General features: G+C 40.1%; 1 protein-coding gene across 1 annotated transcript in view; it reads right to left on the reverse strand.

Moving 5' to 3' along the window:
* Positions 1-4,718: 4,718 nt before the first annotated feature.
* Positions 4,719-14,681, reverse strand: part of LOC139468218 (cadherin-87A-like) — a 53,682-nt gene continuing 43,719 nt past the window's right edge. The window contains exons 35-41 of the mRNA XM_071250038.1: positions 14,300-14,388; positions 13,971-14,057; positions 12,304-12,448; positions 10,968-11,092; positions 10,389-10,414; positions 7,341-7,363; positions 4,719-6,977 (exon numbers count right to left, since the gene is read on the reverse strand). Coding sequence (XP_071106139.1) covers positions 5,295-6,977; positions 7,341-7,363; positions 10,389-10,414; positions 10,968-11,092; positions 12,304-12,448; positions 13,971-14,057; positions 14,300-14,388 — 2,178 coding nt within the window. The 3' untranslated portion in view covers positions 4,719-5,294. The remainder of the gene's footprint in view (positions 6,978-7,340; positions 7,364-10,388; positions 10,415-10,967; positions 11,093-12,303; positions 12,449-13,970; positions 14,058-14,299; positions 14,389-14,681) is intronic.

Below are 14,681 nucleotides of genomic sequence, written 5' to 3' on the forward strand. Positions count from 1 at the left end.
TGAAATATTGTCAAGATCAGTATGATGATATTTTAGCTATCATAAGTAATTCGTGTGGTCGTAGACAAATAATATATCTTCAGCTTTAGTATAGTCTATTTCAATGTTTGTCATCTTAAACAAGAAGATGGTAAGTCCTTGTAATATATTTGCTTTGGAGTGTAATGTACTTTGTTGACGTTTTCGAACACTCATTGTTGTAGTGTATTCAATTTAATGGTTTAATTGTTCCTGCCATGTTAGTCAATGGTGATTCATGATGGAATAAGTGGAAATAGTATATACCTTTTCAAAGAATAGTCTATTTCAATATTCGTTATCTAAAATAAGATGCTTGCAAGAAGTGTCATGATTAGTAATATATACCTGTTCATAGTATATTCTTTTTCAATATAGTCTTAAATAAGAAACTTGCAAGAAGTACTCGGCGATGAAGAATTACTATGGAATGTTGTGTTCAGATCAAGGTTAGTTTAATGGTTATATTTTCGAACGCTCATTGGTGTGTCGTGTTTCAGTATTTAATTAGGCTTTTGACTGGTTATTCAATAATGGTTAATGATAGACGAAGATACCACAGACTGACATTTCTGAAATACTTGAACATGATGAGGTGATATACCTTTACTGTTGATATTATAAAGTTTTACAATGTATCATACTAGCGACAAATAGGTTCCATAACCAATTGTCAACTGTCACCGTCACATGATGTGATGACGTCATGGCACGTCCGTCTGCGACGCCATGTTGAATGATTACTCCGAAATACAACTTTTTAGGGGTGTAACACGTACGTGCTTGTGTTAGGGATGCTACAGGGGGGGCAGGATGACTCACCTTTTCGTGAACACCTGGTATCATCACCATTTAATAGTAATGATTAAATAGGTGCTTATTATTAAGTCCGAATTGTACAATCGACACTGCTTTTAGCAGAGATTTCTTATGATTATGAATTAATGTTGTTACTTATATTTATGTAGTATAATATCGCACTAAAATGATACTGTGAGATATAAAACATTCAACTCAGCAGGTCCATCTAATGTCCCGCTAATTTATTCGATGAAAAACATCAAACTTATACACTGTTGTAATGGAGTAAAAGAGTATTAATATCTGACTTACAATATTTGTCTTAATATGAACTGATTGAAACTTTGAGCTCACACATTTTGTCGACCAAGCTAATACACTACTCAAAAAACACATACGTGGATTGAAGAAAGGTTTCAATCTTTGTATTCAAAATCTTCTACCATACGTAATTATTCAGTGATCAAACGAAAACATTATGTACGTATTATATCGGCTTGTACTAACGATGTTCTGCATACAGTGAAGTTGGTATTAAGGGTATAATGTATAATAATTCAGAACCACTAAAGATAGATCTAAGTGTTTTACCTATAAAATCGACACCCGTCGGGGTGTGTATAAAGTCCACAGATATTTATTATATTTACCAAACAAGTTATGTACCATTATGGAAAGAGACGTGGCAGGGTTATTACTGTTACATGTGTTCTCCCATGTTTGCAGATTACATCTCAGCAATGTCCGACACAACGGCAAAGAAAGATAACTGTACTAGAATATATTTCAAAACATGTTGGTATGAGGCTAAATCTGAATAAAACTAAGATTATTGTGTTCAGAAATGGTGCTTCCTTTAGGTTATATGAAAAGTTGTTTTTTGATGGTACATCTGCAGAAATAGTGTGTTTATATAAATGCACTGGACGTGTGTTCATCCCTAAATTAATCTGGTACAAATCCCCGACCTGTCTTGTATCACATGCACACAATGCAATATTTTCTGTTAATAATTATACAAGGGAACTTGGTAATATCAGTTGTCCAGATATCTTTAAGATATGTATGTTAACACTTATTCACTGTTATGATTCTAAAATATGGCCCACCACAAATTGTGATACTTTTGAATCTGTACATTATATTGTGTAAACGTGTAGTAATATGGGTAATGTGGAGAAGTGCCACTTCAATTTGTATTGGTGCAGAATATTACATGTGAACAATAGGTTACCTAAGTAATAATAATGATAATAATAAAACGGCAAAACCCTTTCCATATCCAATAGAAATCTCTACATAAAGCAGAGTCGACTGTACGGCTATATAATGAACATGTGTTATGAATCACTATCAAATAGTAATGATAGCCGGTGGCACTCGTCACAAACACATGCAAAGGCAAGTCAATTGTTCACTTGGGAAAAAAACACGGGAACATATGGTACAGGTCAAAACAGGGAATTGCATCGGACATCATTTTTGTCGCTGATGCGTCACATTTACCACAACCTTGAGTAATACAGGCATATGAAAACCCGTCTCGAACAGTAATTTACGCATATGCGAGGCCCAGTTAATTTTCCCATTACCATCAAAGCGTTTTAGCATCACGTAACATGCCTTTGGGTATCTATACTTTTCCAAAAGTAGAAGAACCCATGCAACGACTGTAATAATGGACACATAAATGTCCCGAATAACGACACTACTTGACGTGCGTTTAGAAACACCTAGACACCTCTTAAAGGAATCGCTCTGCACCTTTTCTAAGCCCTCCCTAAAAGTTAATCCCCAGGAAGTTGATGGTGTAAGAGGTGTTACATGTTCATTGGATTAGGTACCTGAAATTACGCATTTGCACTCTCAGCTCTAAATGGAATATTTATTACGCTTTATGTCTTTAAAGTTAATATTCTGAGAAAAAACCCACTTGTTACCAATCCATATATTCACAGTGAGACCTCTGTCCTAGTAGTAGTAGATTTACTGTGGTCAAAACATCAAAGTTTAGTTATTTAAACATAATTGTTTATCATGAGTGTATGATGTTATTTCACAAAATGTCTGTACGTTTCGTTATATAGAGAACATTCCAGCTGGGATAACAGCAGCTAGTCTCTTTGTTGTAGAGTTATCACACTTTGCTTCATCCTTTGTCATTTTCTATATCAAATGCATTATCATCAATCTATCATGATGTCAGTAACTGTGATTGTATCATTCCCTGCCTTCATTAAAATAAAATGTGCATTGTAGTTACCTTGTGCTTTAGACTTAGTGTGTTATTCCTATTATCTTTGTTAATATTTTACCAACATATAAAACCATGTCCTATCTCGGCCGAGTTTTCCTGAATATTCTGATTTTTTTGTTCAGAATGCCTCAGAACGATCGCAAGCCAAACAAAACTAGTTGTGAGAAATGTTACAAATGTGTCTCAGCTACTTAAAACATGCTACGAAATACGACCACAATATGTGGGATCAGGTTCGTTTCAGGTTGAATAGCTTTGCACAGGCTGAAAGAGGCTTTGACGTGAACTGATGGGCTTAACTTGGCATATTCTGTATGACGTTTGTGTGACATGAAAAATACCTAACTCCTCTTTTGACTCTCAATGTATTGTGTGTTAACCTTGTGCTGAATTGTATAAAAGGTTGCATGTAGGCGCTGTCACATGTTGCACTGTGGGTAAAGAAGGCAAACACAATATTAGTTATGAATAATATTTTGATAATGTAGCAAGTTTACCATTGTAGTGAGTGAATATTGTTTTACGCCGCTTTTTGCAGTATTCCAGCAATACCACGGCGGTTTACCATTGTAACCATCGGATCCCCAATAGCCGGTTCTTTATGACTAGCCGGGTACAGGGAACCCATGTATCTCTCATGTGGGGCATGTTTCCCCACGGGTATGTTGAGATTATCAAGTCTTGGTGTCAAGTCTCAGTTTGGTGATGGTGGTGTGTTTTGACCCCTCGTAACTTTGACCACATGTGATGTCCACCGCACTTGAGAGACCAAGCAGTCATTTTGTCATGAAATTTCATCTGTTCACATGCAATAAACTATTTATGATACACCAGTGAAGTCGCTCTTCCTTGTTTTTCTTTCAATTATATCAATAGTAATCTGTGTTCCCTAAATTGTTTTGAGTAGAATGCCATGCACTTTAGGAATTTAAAAGGATATCACTCGAGTTGTTGAAGTAATCAAACGATAATACGACTGCCAATGGATGTTCTTTAATCACGAAGCAATGGTGAGTACATATTATTATTTAGGTATATCGCATAGTAATGCAATTACTATATAAACGAAGCAGAAAACTTAGAAAAATGAAAAACACTATCAATTTGAATATCGTAGGTCTCATGGGAACATCACTATGAGGGTAATAACGCTAGTTCAAATTAAACACAGGAGGTAGTTCTCACAGTGGCACACTTGCTCTGTTGTATTTACAATATTGTCATCGATCTTCTGTTTGTATTACTTGTCTTGGTTCCAGCCACTAATGCCTACGTCCACTTTTGCCTACAGTTACTATTGCCTACAAAAAATAAAGCAGTGTGGAATAATGCCTACACTATGAAAACAACATACCCATGCTAGGAATGAACTCTTCCAATATTAGATTTCTTTGAGAAGCGATCTTAAGTTAGATGGGCGGCGTACGTATACGTTTTTCAAACACCCATGTGATCGATGGTCGAAATGTAAATAAAGTAATTTTGTTTGGTGAATGTTTTTTTTAATTTGAGAACAGTTTGGTGGCTTATCAGTAAACATATATATATATATATATATATATATATATATATATATATATATATATATATATATATATATATATATATATATATATATATATATTTGAAATAGATCGGTTAATCATATTAATTATTCATGTAATGTAGTAATAAATTACTGATAATACAACAAGTTGATGCGTTTAGTAATTAATATCCAAAGCATGATACATGAATTTGCTCCTGGGATCTATTTTCAACATTAGCATTTTAAAAAAAACATAAGACTAAAATATTATGATACTTCAAACCAAACCAAATCCGACATTATGGATGTCGTAGTCACGTTAATGTTGTAAAAAAAAGTTCAACATGGAAACACATTACAAATATACCTAGAGGTCATCTTGATAAATGTATAACTGCACATGTATAAACATGCATACGCAGACACATAAATTGTTGTATGCAAGTTGTTTAAGACTAAAGCAATACAATATCAATGTGCATGGTATATCTGGCAAAGCATCGGATATCTAACAGATAATGGCAATAAACAACAATCTTCATTTTCAGCATATGCATGACATTATCAACATGCTTATAAACATTGTGATAGAATCAAAACAATACTTGTCTGTGTCCATTCGACATCAAGATCAATACAGTTTCAGAAACAACAATCACAATGTAACCATCGTTCATTGTCACTACATATTTAAACAGCATCATCAGACAGGTAGACGTAAGGGTGAGGGGAACCAGGGGAGTGGCTGTTGGACATTCCAGGGAACTCAACTGCCATGTTCTCGTCATCAACTTCACGAAGACTCTCATAGACTCCCACGCCCACACCATCGTCTTCTCCATAACTGATCATCCGTGAACGTGATTGAGCTGATGCTGTGTTCAGGCTACTGTGGGTTTCGGCAACAGTTACATTCCCACCATCGAGGGGTGAAGGGGAACTAATGACACGCGAATTCTGAGCGGCTGAGGTGCTGTGCATGCTCTTTTCAGTTTCAGTGATGACGTATCCGGGTGGTGCGATTGCCCCTCTGCGGATTGGATCTCCGCCAGGAACTTCTACTCCATAGCTTCTGTCACCGCTCGAAGGAACCAAAGCACTTGAGTTATCAGACTCATCAGTGATGACTGGAAATTCACCTTGGACATTCACATTATAAAACGGAGCACTGGTAGCAGGAAGGATATCTATGGACGTGTCAGGATGTCCATCCTGGATCTCAACCTCGTAATCTCCATCGCCAACAGTGCTGGGAGGAGAACTTTGTTCAAAACCCGCAGGAGAGTTAGGTTGAACTTCAACCTCGTAACCCGGTCCACTGGTACCTGGATCAATATGAACGTAGCTGTTTGGTCGTCCACCATGGATTTCAATTTCGTAGTTGACACCACCGCTAGTTCTTCTTTCATCCACTGTGGGATCGTCACCTTGAACCTCTACCTCGTAGGTTGGGCCACTGGTTGAAGGAACGACATCTACGGTACTCTGTGGTCGCCCGCCATGAATTTCTATCTCATAGTTGACACCTCCGCTTGTCCCCTTTTGATCAACTGTGGGATTGTCACCTTGAACCTCTACCTCGTAGGTTGGGCCACTGGTTGAAGGAACGACATCTACGGTACTCTGTGGTCGCCCGCCATGAATTTCAATCTCATAATTACCACCAGCATGGCCGTCTGATGTACCAACGCTTCCTGAACTTGCAAAGGAACCATTTTGTCCAGTTCCCTCAGGGTAGCCACCTTGAACGTCCACCTCGTAGCTCCCTCCGTCCCCATAGGTTACCACTCTTTCCATATGGGTATAGGCGTCCTGACTAATCCTGACATCCTGGGCATCATGTATCTCGGTATTAATGTTGTCATTTTCCTCGTCCTGTGATTCCTCTTGTTCTGAGTGTTCTGCTAAAGGCTCAAGAGAAGGCTGAACAGAAGGGTATGGATACTTAGACCCAGACTCTGTGTCGGGTTCAGGCTGGGGCGTAAAAAAATATGTATCAATATCTCCTCCTTGCACAACCTGAGATGAAGACGTTTGAGATTCAGATGCCACCGCTGCTGAAAATGCAACAGTGTCTGAGTTTTCGTTGATCAGAGCCTCAATGACGGGTAAGGGCCCATCGTTGACGTCCGGTCCCACCTGGATGGTCACTTCAGAGGACCCAATAGCACGTCCACGAATTACCTCTGTTTCGATGACAGGATTGTCGTCATCAACAAAGGGGTACGGGTCGTGACTGACGGTTGCATTAGGAGCAGGTGTGGTCTTGGCAACAACTGCATAAAGCTCCTCCACTTCTGTCACCACCTTAGCATCAGTCGTTCCAACTATGGAGATGCTGTTATCGAAGACAGGATTAATCTTCTTTTCATCCTGAAACAAATGAATAAGAAAATAATGTTTCCAAATGTTACATTATGTAGATAACATTACATATTCATGGAAGAATGCCACAGAAAAACGTATCAATGTAATGTGTTTATTTCTGTCTTTATTTATGAGCACGAGTGATAATTTATAACGCGAACGCCAGGCAATGATCAGTCTCGATTATCTGCCGAAACAGATTTCACTGGTGGTAAAAGGCAAAACAGCATATCTCAGTATTGTATCCATGCAAAATCTGTGTTTTAAATGTTTGGTATATTTACAGTTCGTTCGTTTGAGTCAGTAAGATCAAGATCCACATGGAATTGTTAAAATAAAAAAGTAAAGTTATATAACTTCTCACTTTACCTTCTCGCCGATGAGATATGTCACTGAAAAAAAAGTCGGTTTGCATTTTAAAATACCGCCAACGCACACTTGCTTGAAGGGCACAGTTTGAGGGAGGCAAAGGTAAGCGGGGTTATCCCTCTGTCAGCAATATTAAAGCGCCTAGTGAATACCCGAATCTGGACCAGACTGAAAGCAACGACCCACCCTGGCGGGATATTATGACACACAGTCAACCAGTTCATGGGGAGGATATGTGTTCTCAAACGAAAGTAGGGAATATTCGAAAATAACAGATGATTACAGAAATACAACGAGGTAGTTAGTGATAGTTATGTATGGATAAGAACAAGAAAGGACGAGATGTAACATGATCAATAACGGTGGCGGTGTAATGTAAGGTTGCAAACAACCAAGGAAGACAGGGTGTGTAGTCAAAACATGAACGTTGACTTGATCATACGGCGCGGCATGGTCCGAATCAATCTCAAAATGACAATTTGATGGAGTCTTGCTCATTCCTCTTGCAGCGCATGGCCAGTACAGCTAACGGGTGGCCTTTGACGGCGTACACGTCACGGACTGAGACGCAGTGAACATATGGGCTATGTCTCGCTGAGTTCCTCCAGTTTGAAGCATGCCAAAAGCCTTTAGACGTTCGTCGAGTAGCGAGTTTACGTGTTACTGTGGATAATGACCACAATAATGGATCAGGCCGATTTGAGACCTTTCACTGAAGTGTCCAGGACAAGTCAAGAATGACCCCTAGCCACGTGAACAGGGGAATTGCATGGTGTGGATGCAGTGTTTATGGTGTGTTGGGGCGTTCTATCTCTGCTAGCCGGTTTTCTGATAAGAAATCATAACATAAATATTTCACAATCCGCTACTATGTTAAGAGAGTATACTCATACGCAAAAGAAACGCAAGTCGTTTTAAGCAAATAGGTAACAAACACGGAACCATAAATTGATATGAGTTTTAGAATGTAGTGAAGCCTGATCTTGGTGTTATCAATATTTTTGGTTGCATTTTGGAAGCCCCGAGTAAAAACGCAACATAAAAAACGAATCGCCAAAACGCACCATTTCAATGAATATGTGGGTATCATGCTCCCATTTCTCGCGAAATCGAAAATGCACGAACTGTCACGAACTGTAGTGGGTATAAAACTGTGGCCGATTCTTGGACCTACCATTCCTTGGTCAACAATACCACGCCTAACACAAATTCAGAGAAACCAGGCTATGGGACGTTTGGAAGCTGGAGAGTCTGTCCAAGATGTTGCCCGTCATTTCAACGTTAACATAACCACAGTTTACCGTCTCCTGCATCGATACAATGCTACACAGACCACAGATGACCTTCCTCGGCGCGGTCGTCCTAGGGTCACCACACCTCGACAAGATCGGCAGATTACCCGTCAACACCAGCGACATCCGTTCCTAACTGCAAATGAAAGTGCTCGACAGACCATAGGAACACATAATCGACACATTAACCGGGACACTGTGATCCGACGTCTCCGTTCCAACAACCTCAGATGTCGCCGACCAGCACGTCGTCCTGTTATGCAACCACGGCATCGAAAAGCACGACTTCAGTGGGCACAGGGTCATCGCAATTGGCGTCATCGTGAGTGGAGGCGTGTCATCTTCTCTGACGAAAGTCGTTTTGTGTCTCCCATGCAGACGGAAGAGTCAGAACTTGGCGGCGTCGAGGTGATCGTTTCGCTGACAGAAACGTTGTGGAAAGGGATCCATGGGGTGGACCTAACGTCATGATATGGGCAGGGATTGGGTTTAATGCGAGACTTGGACCCACGTACTTTCTGAATGTTGGTCAAGGTCGGGAACACGGCGTCACTGCTCAGCGGTATATCGACCAAGTGATCAGACCCCACGTTGTTACATTTTTTGCAAAACATCAACAAAACATTTTCCAGCAGGACAACGCTCGTCCCCATGTTGCCAGAGCTACCGTGGCCTTTCTGCAACAACACAACATCCGTGTCCTACCGTGGCCAGCCCTCATCCCTGATCTGAACCCCATCGAACACTTGTGGGATGAGGTTCAAAGGCGTCTGCACAATGTGCCCCAAACTGCCAATGAACTACGCACAGCTGCTCTGGGTGTGTGCAGGAGGATCCCTAGGACCTTCACAAATCGTCTGATCCACTCAATGTACAGGATATGTGTGGCAGTGATCAATGCTAATGGTGGTCACACAAGGTATTGACTGACATTTTGGGTATTGACCCGAAACTGCGTAAGCCTTTAACATTTGAAAAAACAAACAATTATGTCACCTGCCTTTTACTCCATTAAACTATCTTCAGTCAAATTTTTTTCAATCTTGCCCTATTAGTATTTCTTGTCTTTGATGTTGAAAATAAATAACATGTATACTGCATACTCGACTTGCGTTTCTTTTGCGTGTGAGTAGGTCATGTGAAGAATTATTTTCAACCACCAAGTCAGCAACGTGTGGTGATAAGGTTTGTTTTAGATATTATACACATAAAACGATTGCGCAATATAGTTTGTTTCACGTTTGAGATCTGTGTCATCACAATTACTTACAAGAATAATGCTACTGTAACAAACATTCGTCTACATTTGGTACAGAAGAGAGTGCCATCATCAACTTTGACCGAAGTGCTTAATTGAACGATTTAACAAGACTAGATATGGTGTGTTTGTTGTTTTACGCCGCAGTCAGCAATATTCCAGATATATGACAGCGGTATGGCATCATGAGAATCTATTTACGCAAGTGGGATACGATAACATGTATCAACCAAGTCAGCGAGCTTGACCTTCCGATCCCGTTTGTCGTTTCTTACGACAGGCATAGTCGCCTCTTACGGAAAGCATTGGTTGCTGAAGACCAATTGTCTACCCGGATCTTCACGGGTCTTAACGAGACAAGAAGCCATTTCCAGTGTTATCATCTCACTTGGTATTTATTAATTTATTTTCAAATTTAAAAATATTTTCAAAGTGGGAGCTGTAGCAATTGCTCACAGTCTCCCTGGTATTTTTCAAGAAAACAAAAAATGCATCTACCTGGTGTCTGTGGCTTTTTCTTTCCACTGAAAAATATGAAAAATAAAGTCAATGGTATAATCAATCATGAATATATTGAATAGATCTAGAATATGTCTACCACATGGCTTTTATGTATTGGTTGTTTCTACCAGAGGTTTTTCTATGTTTTACTTAATGAAAATACATGCCTGTGTATATTCATTGTACTGACCACAAGGGATTAATCTGCTCAGACTCCTTAGTATCGATAACGAATAGAGCAATATTTCTACGATTGCTTCATTGCTATATCAATGAGTAAGCCTATGACGGAAGAACAAATCGGGTAATATCTTACAAACGCGTTGCTATGATCTGACGTATCATAAAATACATAATTTGGAATATGGAGACCGAAATCTTTTTTCAGCTACAGCTGCAAAACCAAATACGTTTTGTTAACACTATGAGCCTAAATATTCTTTATTCTAAAACATCTTGCAACAATGTATTTTTGTGGCATATTTTTTTCGACGGCCGAAGCATTATTATTTTTATCAAGCATTTTCTGAGACACTTTGGCAACGAGTAAGTAGCGGAGAAGTCGTTGTCACTCACGAGGCTTTGATGCAACAGCAACAAAACAACAGCAGCAGGATGGCCATGAGAATCAGTAGGATAATAATGATGACAACTGCCAACACGGGGGTCCAGTCCAGCCAGGTCGCCGCGCCTCCAGCAGGCTAACAGGAAGATTGAATGCAATTTTACAAGTGTTAAAAAACAGAGCTTTTGTCTCTGACCGGCCATTGACTATTGAATTGGCAGTTAAACACTTCTTGGCAACGACAAAAGTCTTCTGTTTTTTCCTATCACTGAATTTGATGACAGAACAATTGTCGAAAAACATGTATCGCAAGTGGGTGTTGGCGCCGACAGAAGGCATTCGAGTTCAGTCGGCTTATTCCGCAAGCTAGACGATACATCAGTCAGCAATGAGTACTGATATTGCACAAATTCATTGTAATCAGTGTTGCACCAGGTCCCGATGGTGATATTTCATATAATTCTGAGGACACGCTTTTCGAAGTTGGGTACTTTGAATTGCAGGCAAAAGCTCAAGATCGTTGTACAGTGAAGTTCACGACTGTGTTGTGTCATGATGTTTGTGATAATCACGTGCACGATTAGTTCTAATATGGGTGAGGTGAGGTGAAATGGGGTTTAACGTCGCGTTCAATATTGCTGCACGTATATAGTGACGTGCATGCACGTGTGTGTGGCTTCGCCCCGATTATGTTCCTAGGTTTGTCAGCACCATACCTGTGCACCGAAGGACAACGAACGTCTTCTGTCACAGCGACATGGAAGTTAATTTAACAATAAGCTATTTACAAACATCAAGACACATAGTTAATCTGTTTATGAACTATACGGTACATAAGCCATATCAAGGTAGTAAATGTTTCAAAATTCAGAGCTGCTCTTGCTCAGTTGAGATGCTCCTCCCATCGGCTGCGAATTGAGACCGGTCGATATATTAAGGAAATTAGAGAACAGAGACTGTGTTTGATGTGTAACCAGAATTTTATTGAGGACGAATATCATTTTGTGCTTGTATGCAATGCTTATAATAATTTAAGAGCTGAATACATTCCTCCTAAATATTTTACAACCCCTTCTAAAAATAGATTTAATGCTCTTATGTCATCCACTAACTCTAAAATCATACGAAATCTAGCAGTCTACGTTTACAAAGCTTTTCGACTTCGTTCATTACATACAGTCTAAATATTTATTTGTGTATATGCATGTGTATGAATGTGTATGAATGTGTTTTCTCCCTCTCTCTGTAAATACTTCTGTGTAATAGGCCTACGGCCTAACACTTTTTGTGAATAAACAATATATATAACTTTCATATGCGGATCTCATTGAAGAAAGGTCTTCTTACCCCGATAGACTCAACGAAGAAGGAGTTAAACACCGCCCCTGATTCTCTCCTCTTCTCTTGGAGCAAAAGTAAAAGTTGTGATGTTGACAGCAGAACATATCCTCCCGCTGGAACGGCAGTCGCCGCCACCACGATAACGTCAGATCTACAACATGCACAACGTCGCTGTTAGACATCATCACTGCCTTCATGGATCTGGAAATATCATTAATTCAGATCCAGGGAGTGAGTGAGGGTGGTTTAACGCCGCTTGTAGCAGTATTCCAGCAAAATCACGGACACCAGAAATGGGCTTCACAAATTGTACCCACGTGGGGAATCGAATCCGGCGCTTTAACCACTAGGCTACCCCACCGCCCCTCAAATTCAGAGAACGGTAATCGGACATATACGAAATACTTTGACATGTTTGTTGCATTTCTGCCCTTGACCTTCTGATAACAAAACCATTCCCCCCGATTTGAATATTTTAGTTCGCCTGGCTTGGTCAGTTAACTCAATCGAATTTAGCTTTTCGCCATATAGGCGATGTGCATAAACATTTGTATATAACATAATGTATTTGCAGAATAAATCCATGATGTATCTACCTGAATTGTAAATCAAGTTATCTGTTTGTATCGCATAATTCAAGTCAATACTGGATGCTATGACACTCAGTATAAAGGACGCCCAAATATGGCGCATACGGTGTGCTAAAGCATTGTTCGGTTGTTCGATTATTGTTTAACGCCGCACTCAACAACATCCAAGCTGACGATGACCTGTAAATAGTTGAACCTGGACAAGACAAACCAATGATTGAAATTATGCGCAAAGTCCCACGACCTCGGGGTACAATGACTGATGCCATCAACCAAGACACCGAGACTGACCACCCGATTAATTTAAATCATCCTTAAGCAACCATAGGTCACTGGGGATCAGGATCAAACGCGGGTAGCCAATGGCATTGCAGCAACTGACCACTGAGCATCACAACCTGTCACACTTGCAGAATGTCACCCGGATAAGTCTTGTAAGAAACGCTACAGGTACAAGATACAAGATCGCTGCTACAGGCGTTCAAGGTTCTCGATTTATTTCCATTTAGTTTCTTTTCCTTTGGTTATATAATATTGATACAAACATTTAAAGTTCAACCCCTTGGCGGTTAAAGAACAAGCGGTTGTTCATGTTGATATGAGGTGAGGTGAAATGGGGTTTAACGTCGCGTCCAAGATTATTGCACTTATGTAGCGACGTGCATGCATGTGTGTGTGTGTGTGTGTGTGTGTGTGTGTGTGTGTGTGTGTGTGTGTGTGTGAGAGTGTGTGAGTGTGTGTGTGTGTGTGTGAGCGTGTGAGCGTGTGAGCGTGTGAGAGTGAGTGCGTGTGTGGCTTTTTGTACTAGTCCCGACGGATGTCGTTTAAATGTGGTGGCCCACGGAGATACCATGCCGCAGTTAAACATGAATACCCCACTCAGACACAGTATGCTGACTCCGGATCGACCACTCCTTATTTTAGCCCCTTAATGCCGATCACCAGGCAGGGTAACAAGAAGTACCATCTATTGGGCGGACGCTCTACCACTCTTCATATAGATATGAATATATACAGTAGTTAGGCTTTTTTGAGTGCGTGCGGGCGTGCGGGCGTGTGGGCGTGCGTGTGTGTGTCATTTACCTCGTGGTGTCCACCACTTGTCCGACCACGTGATTTTTGATGCTGAGGATGCTGGCGTGACTTATACCAGGGAAGGACATGAGTAACCTGCAAAAAAAAACAATCGTCAGTGTTGCCACACAACTTGCGAATCCTGGGTAAATTAAGCTAAAGATGGAGGCGAACAATTTTTTGGACAATTTCAATCTTAGGTCAGGCCTTCCGCCCTCCATGTTACTAATTAAAAGATAAGAAAATGAAAACATTTCATGTTGGGAAGCCGCGAATTGTTTCAAAATCCCTGATGCGGCGTCAATCAATACTCACACACTCATTGTTGGCAGTCATACCTGATGATTTGTGACCGGAAAACTTTCACCTCTGATGGTTCTAGGTTGATGACCAATTTAACCTCGTTTCCTGCATTTGTGACGAACACCTGGTAAAATATTTTACATGACAGCCGTCAAGTAATTCACAACATCTGCAGATTGCAAATATCAACGTCTGATATCCACATGGCGGTTACCTTTGGTAGTTAAGCACCTCAGGTATTTGTGACATTTAAACGCGTCCATACTCTGAGAATAACCGAGGAGGAATCACAGATATTCTGTCCCCAGTGAATTAATATTGATGGTTGATAATTTAGAAAAATAGGACTGTTTGTTTGTTTGTTTGTTTGTTTGTTTGTTGTGTAATGCTGCACTCAGCAATATTCAAGCTATATGG

This window comes from Haliotis cracherodii, unplaced genomic scaffold, assembly GCF_022045235.1.
Source record: "Haliotis cracherodii isolate W230 unplaced genomic scaffold, xgHalCrac1.p SCAF_2, whole genome shotgun sequence".
Lineage (NCBI taxonomy): Eukaryota > Metazoa > Mollusca > Gastropoda > Lepetellida > Haliotidae > Haliotis > Haliotis cracherodii.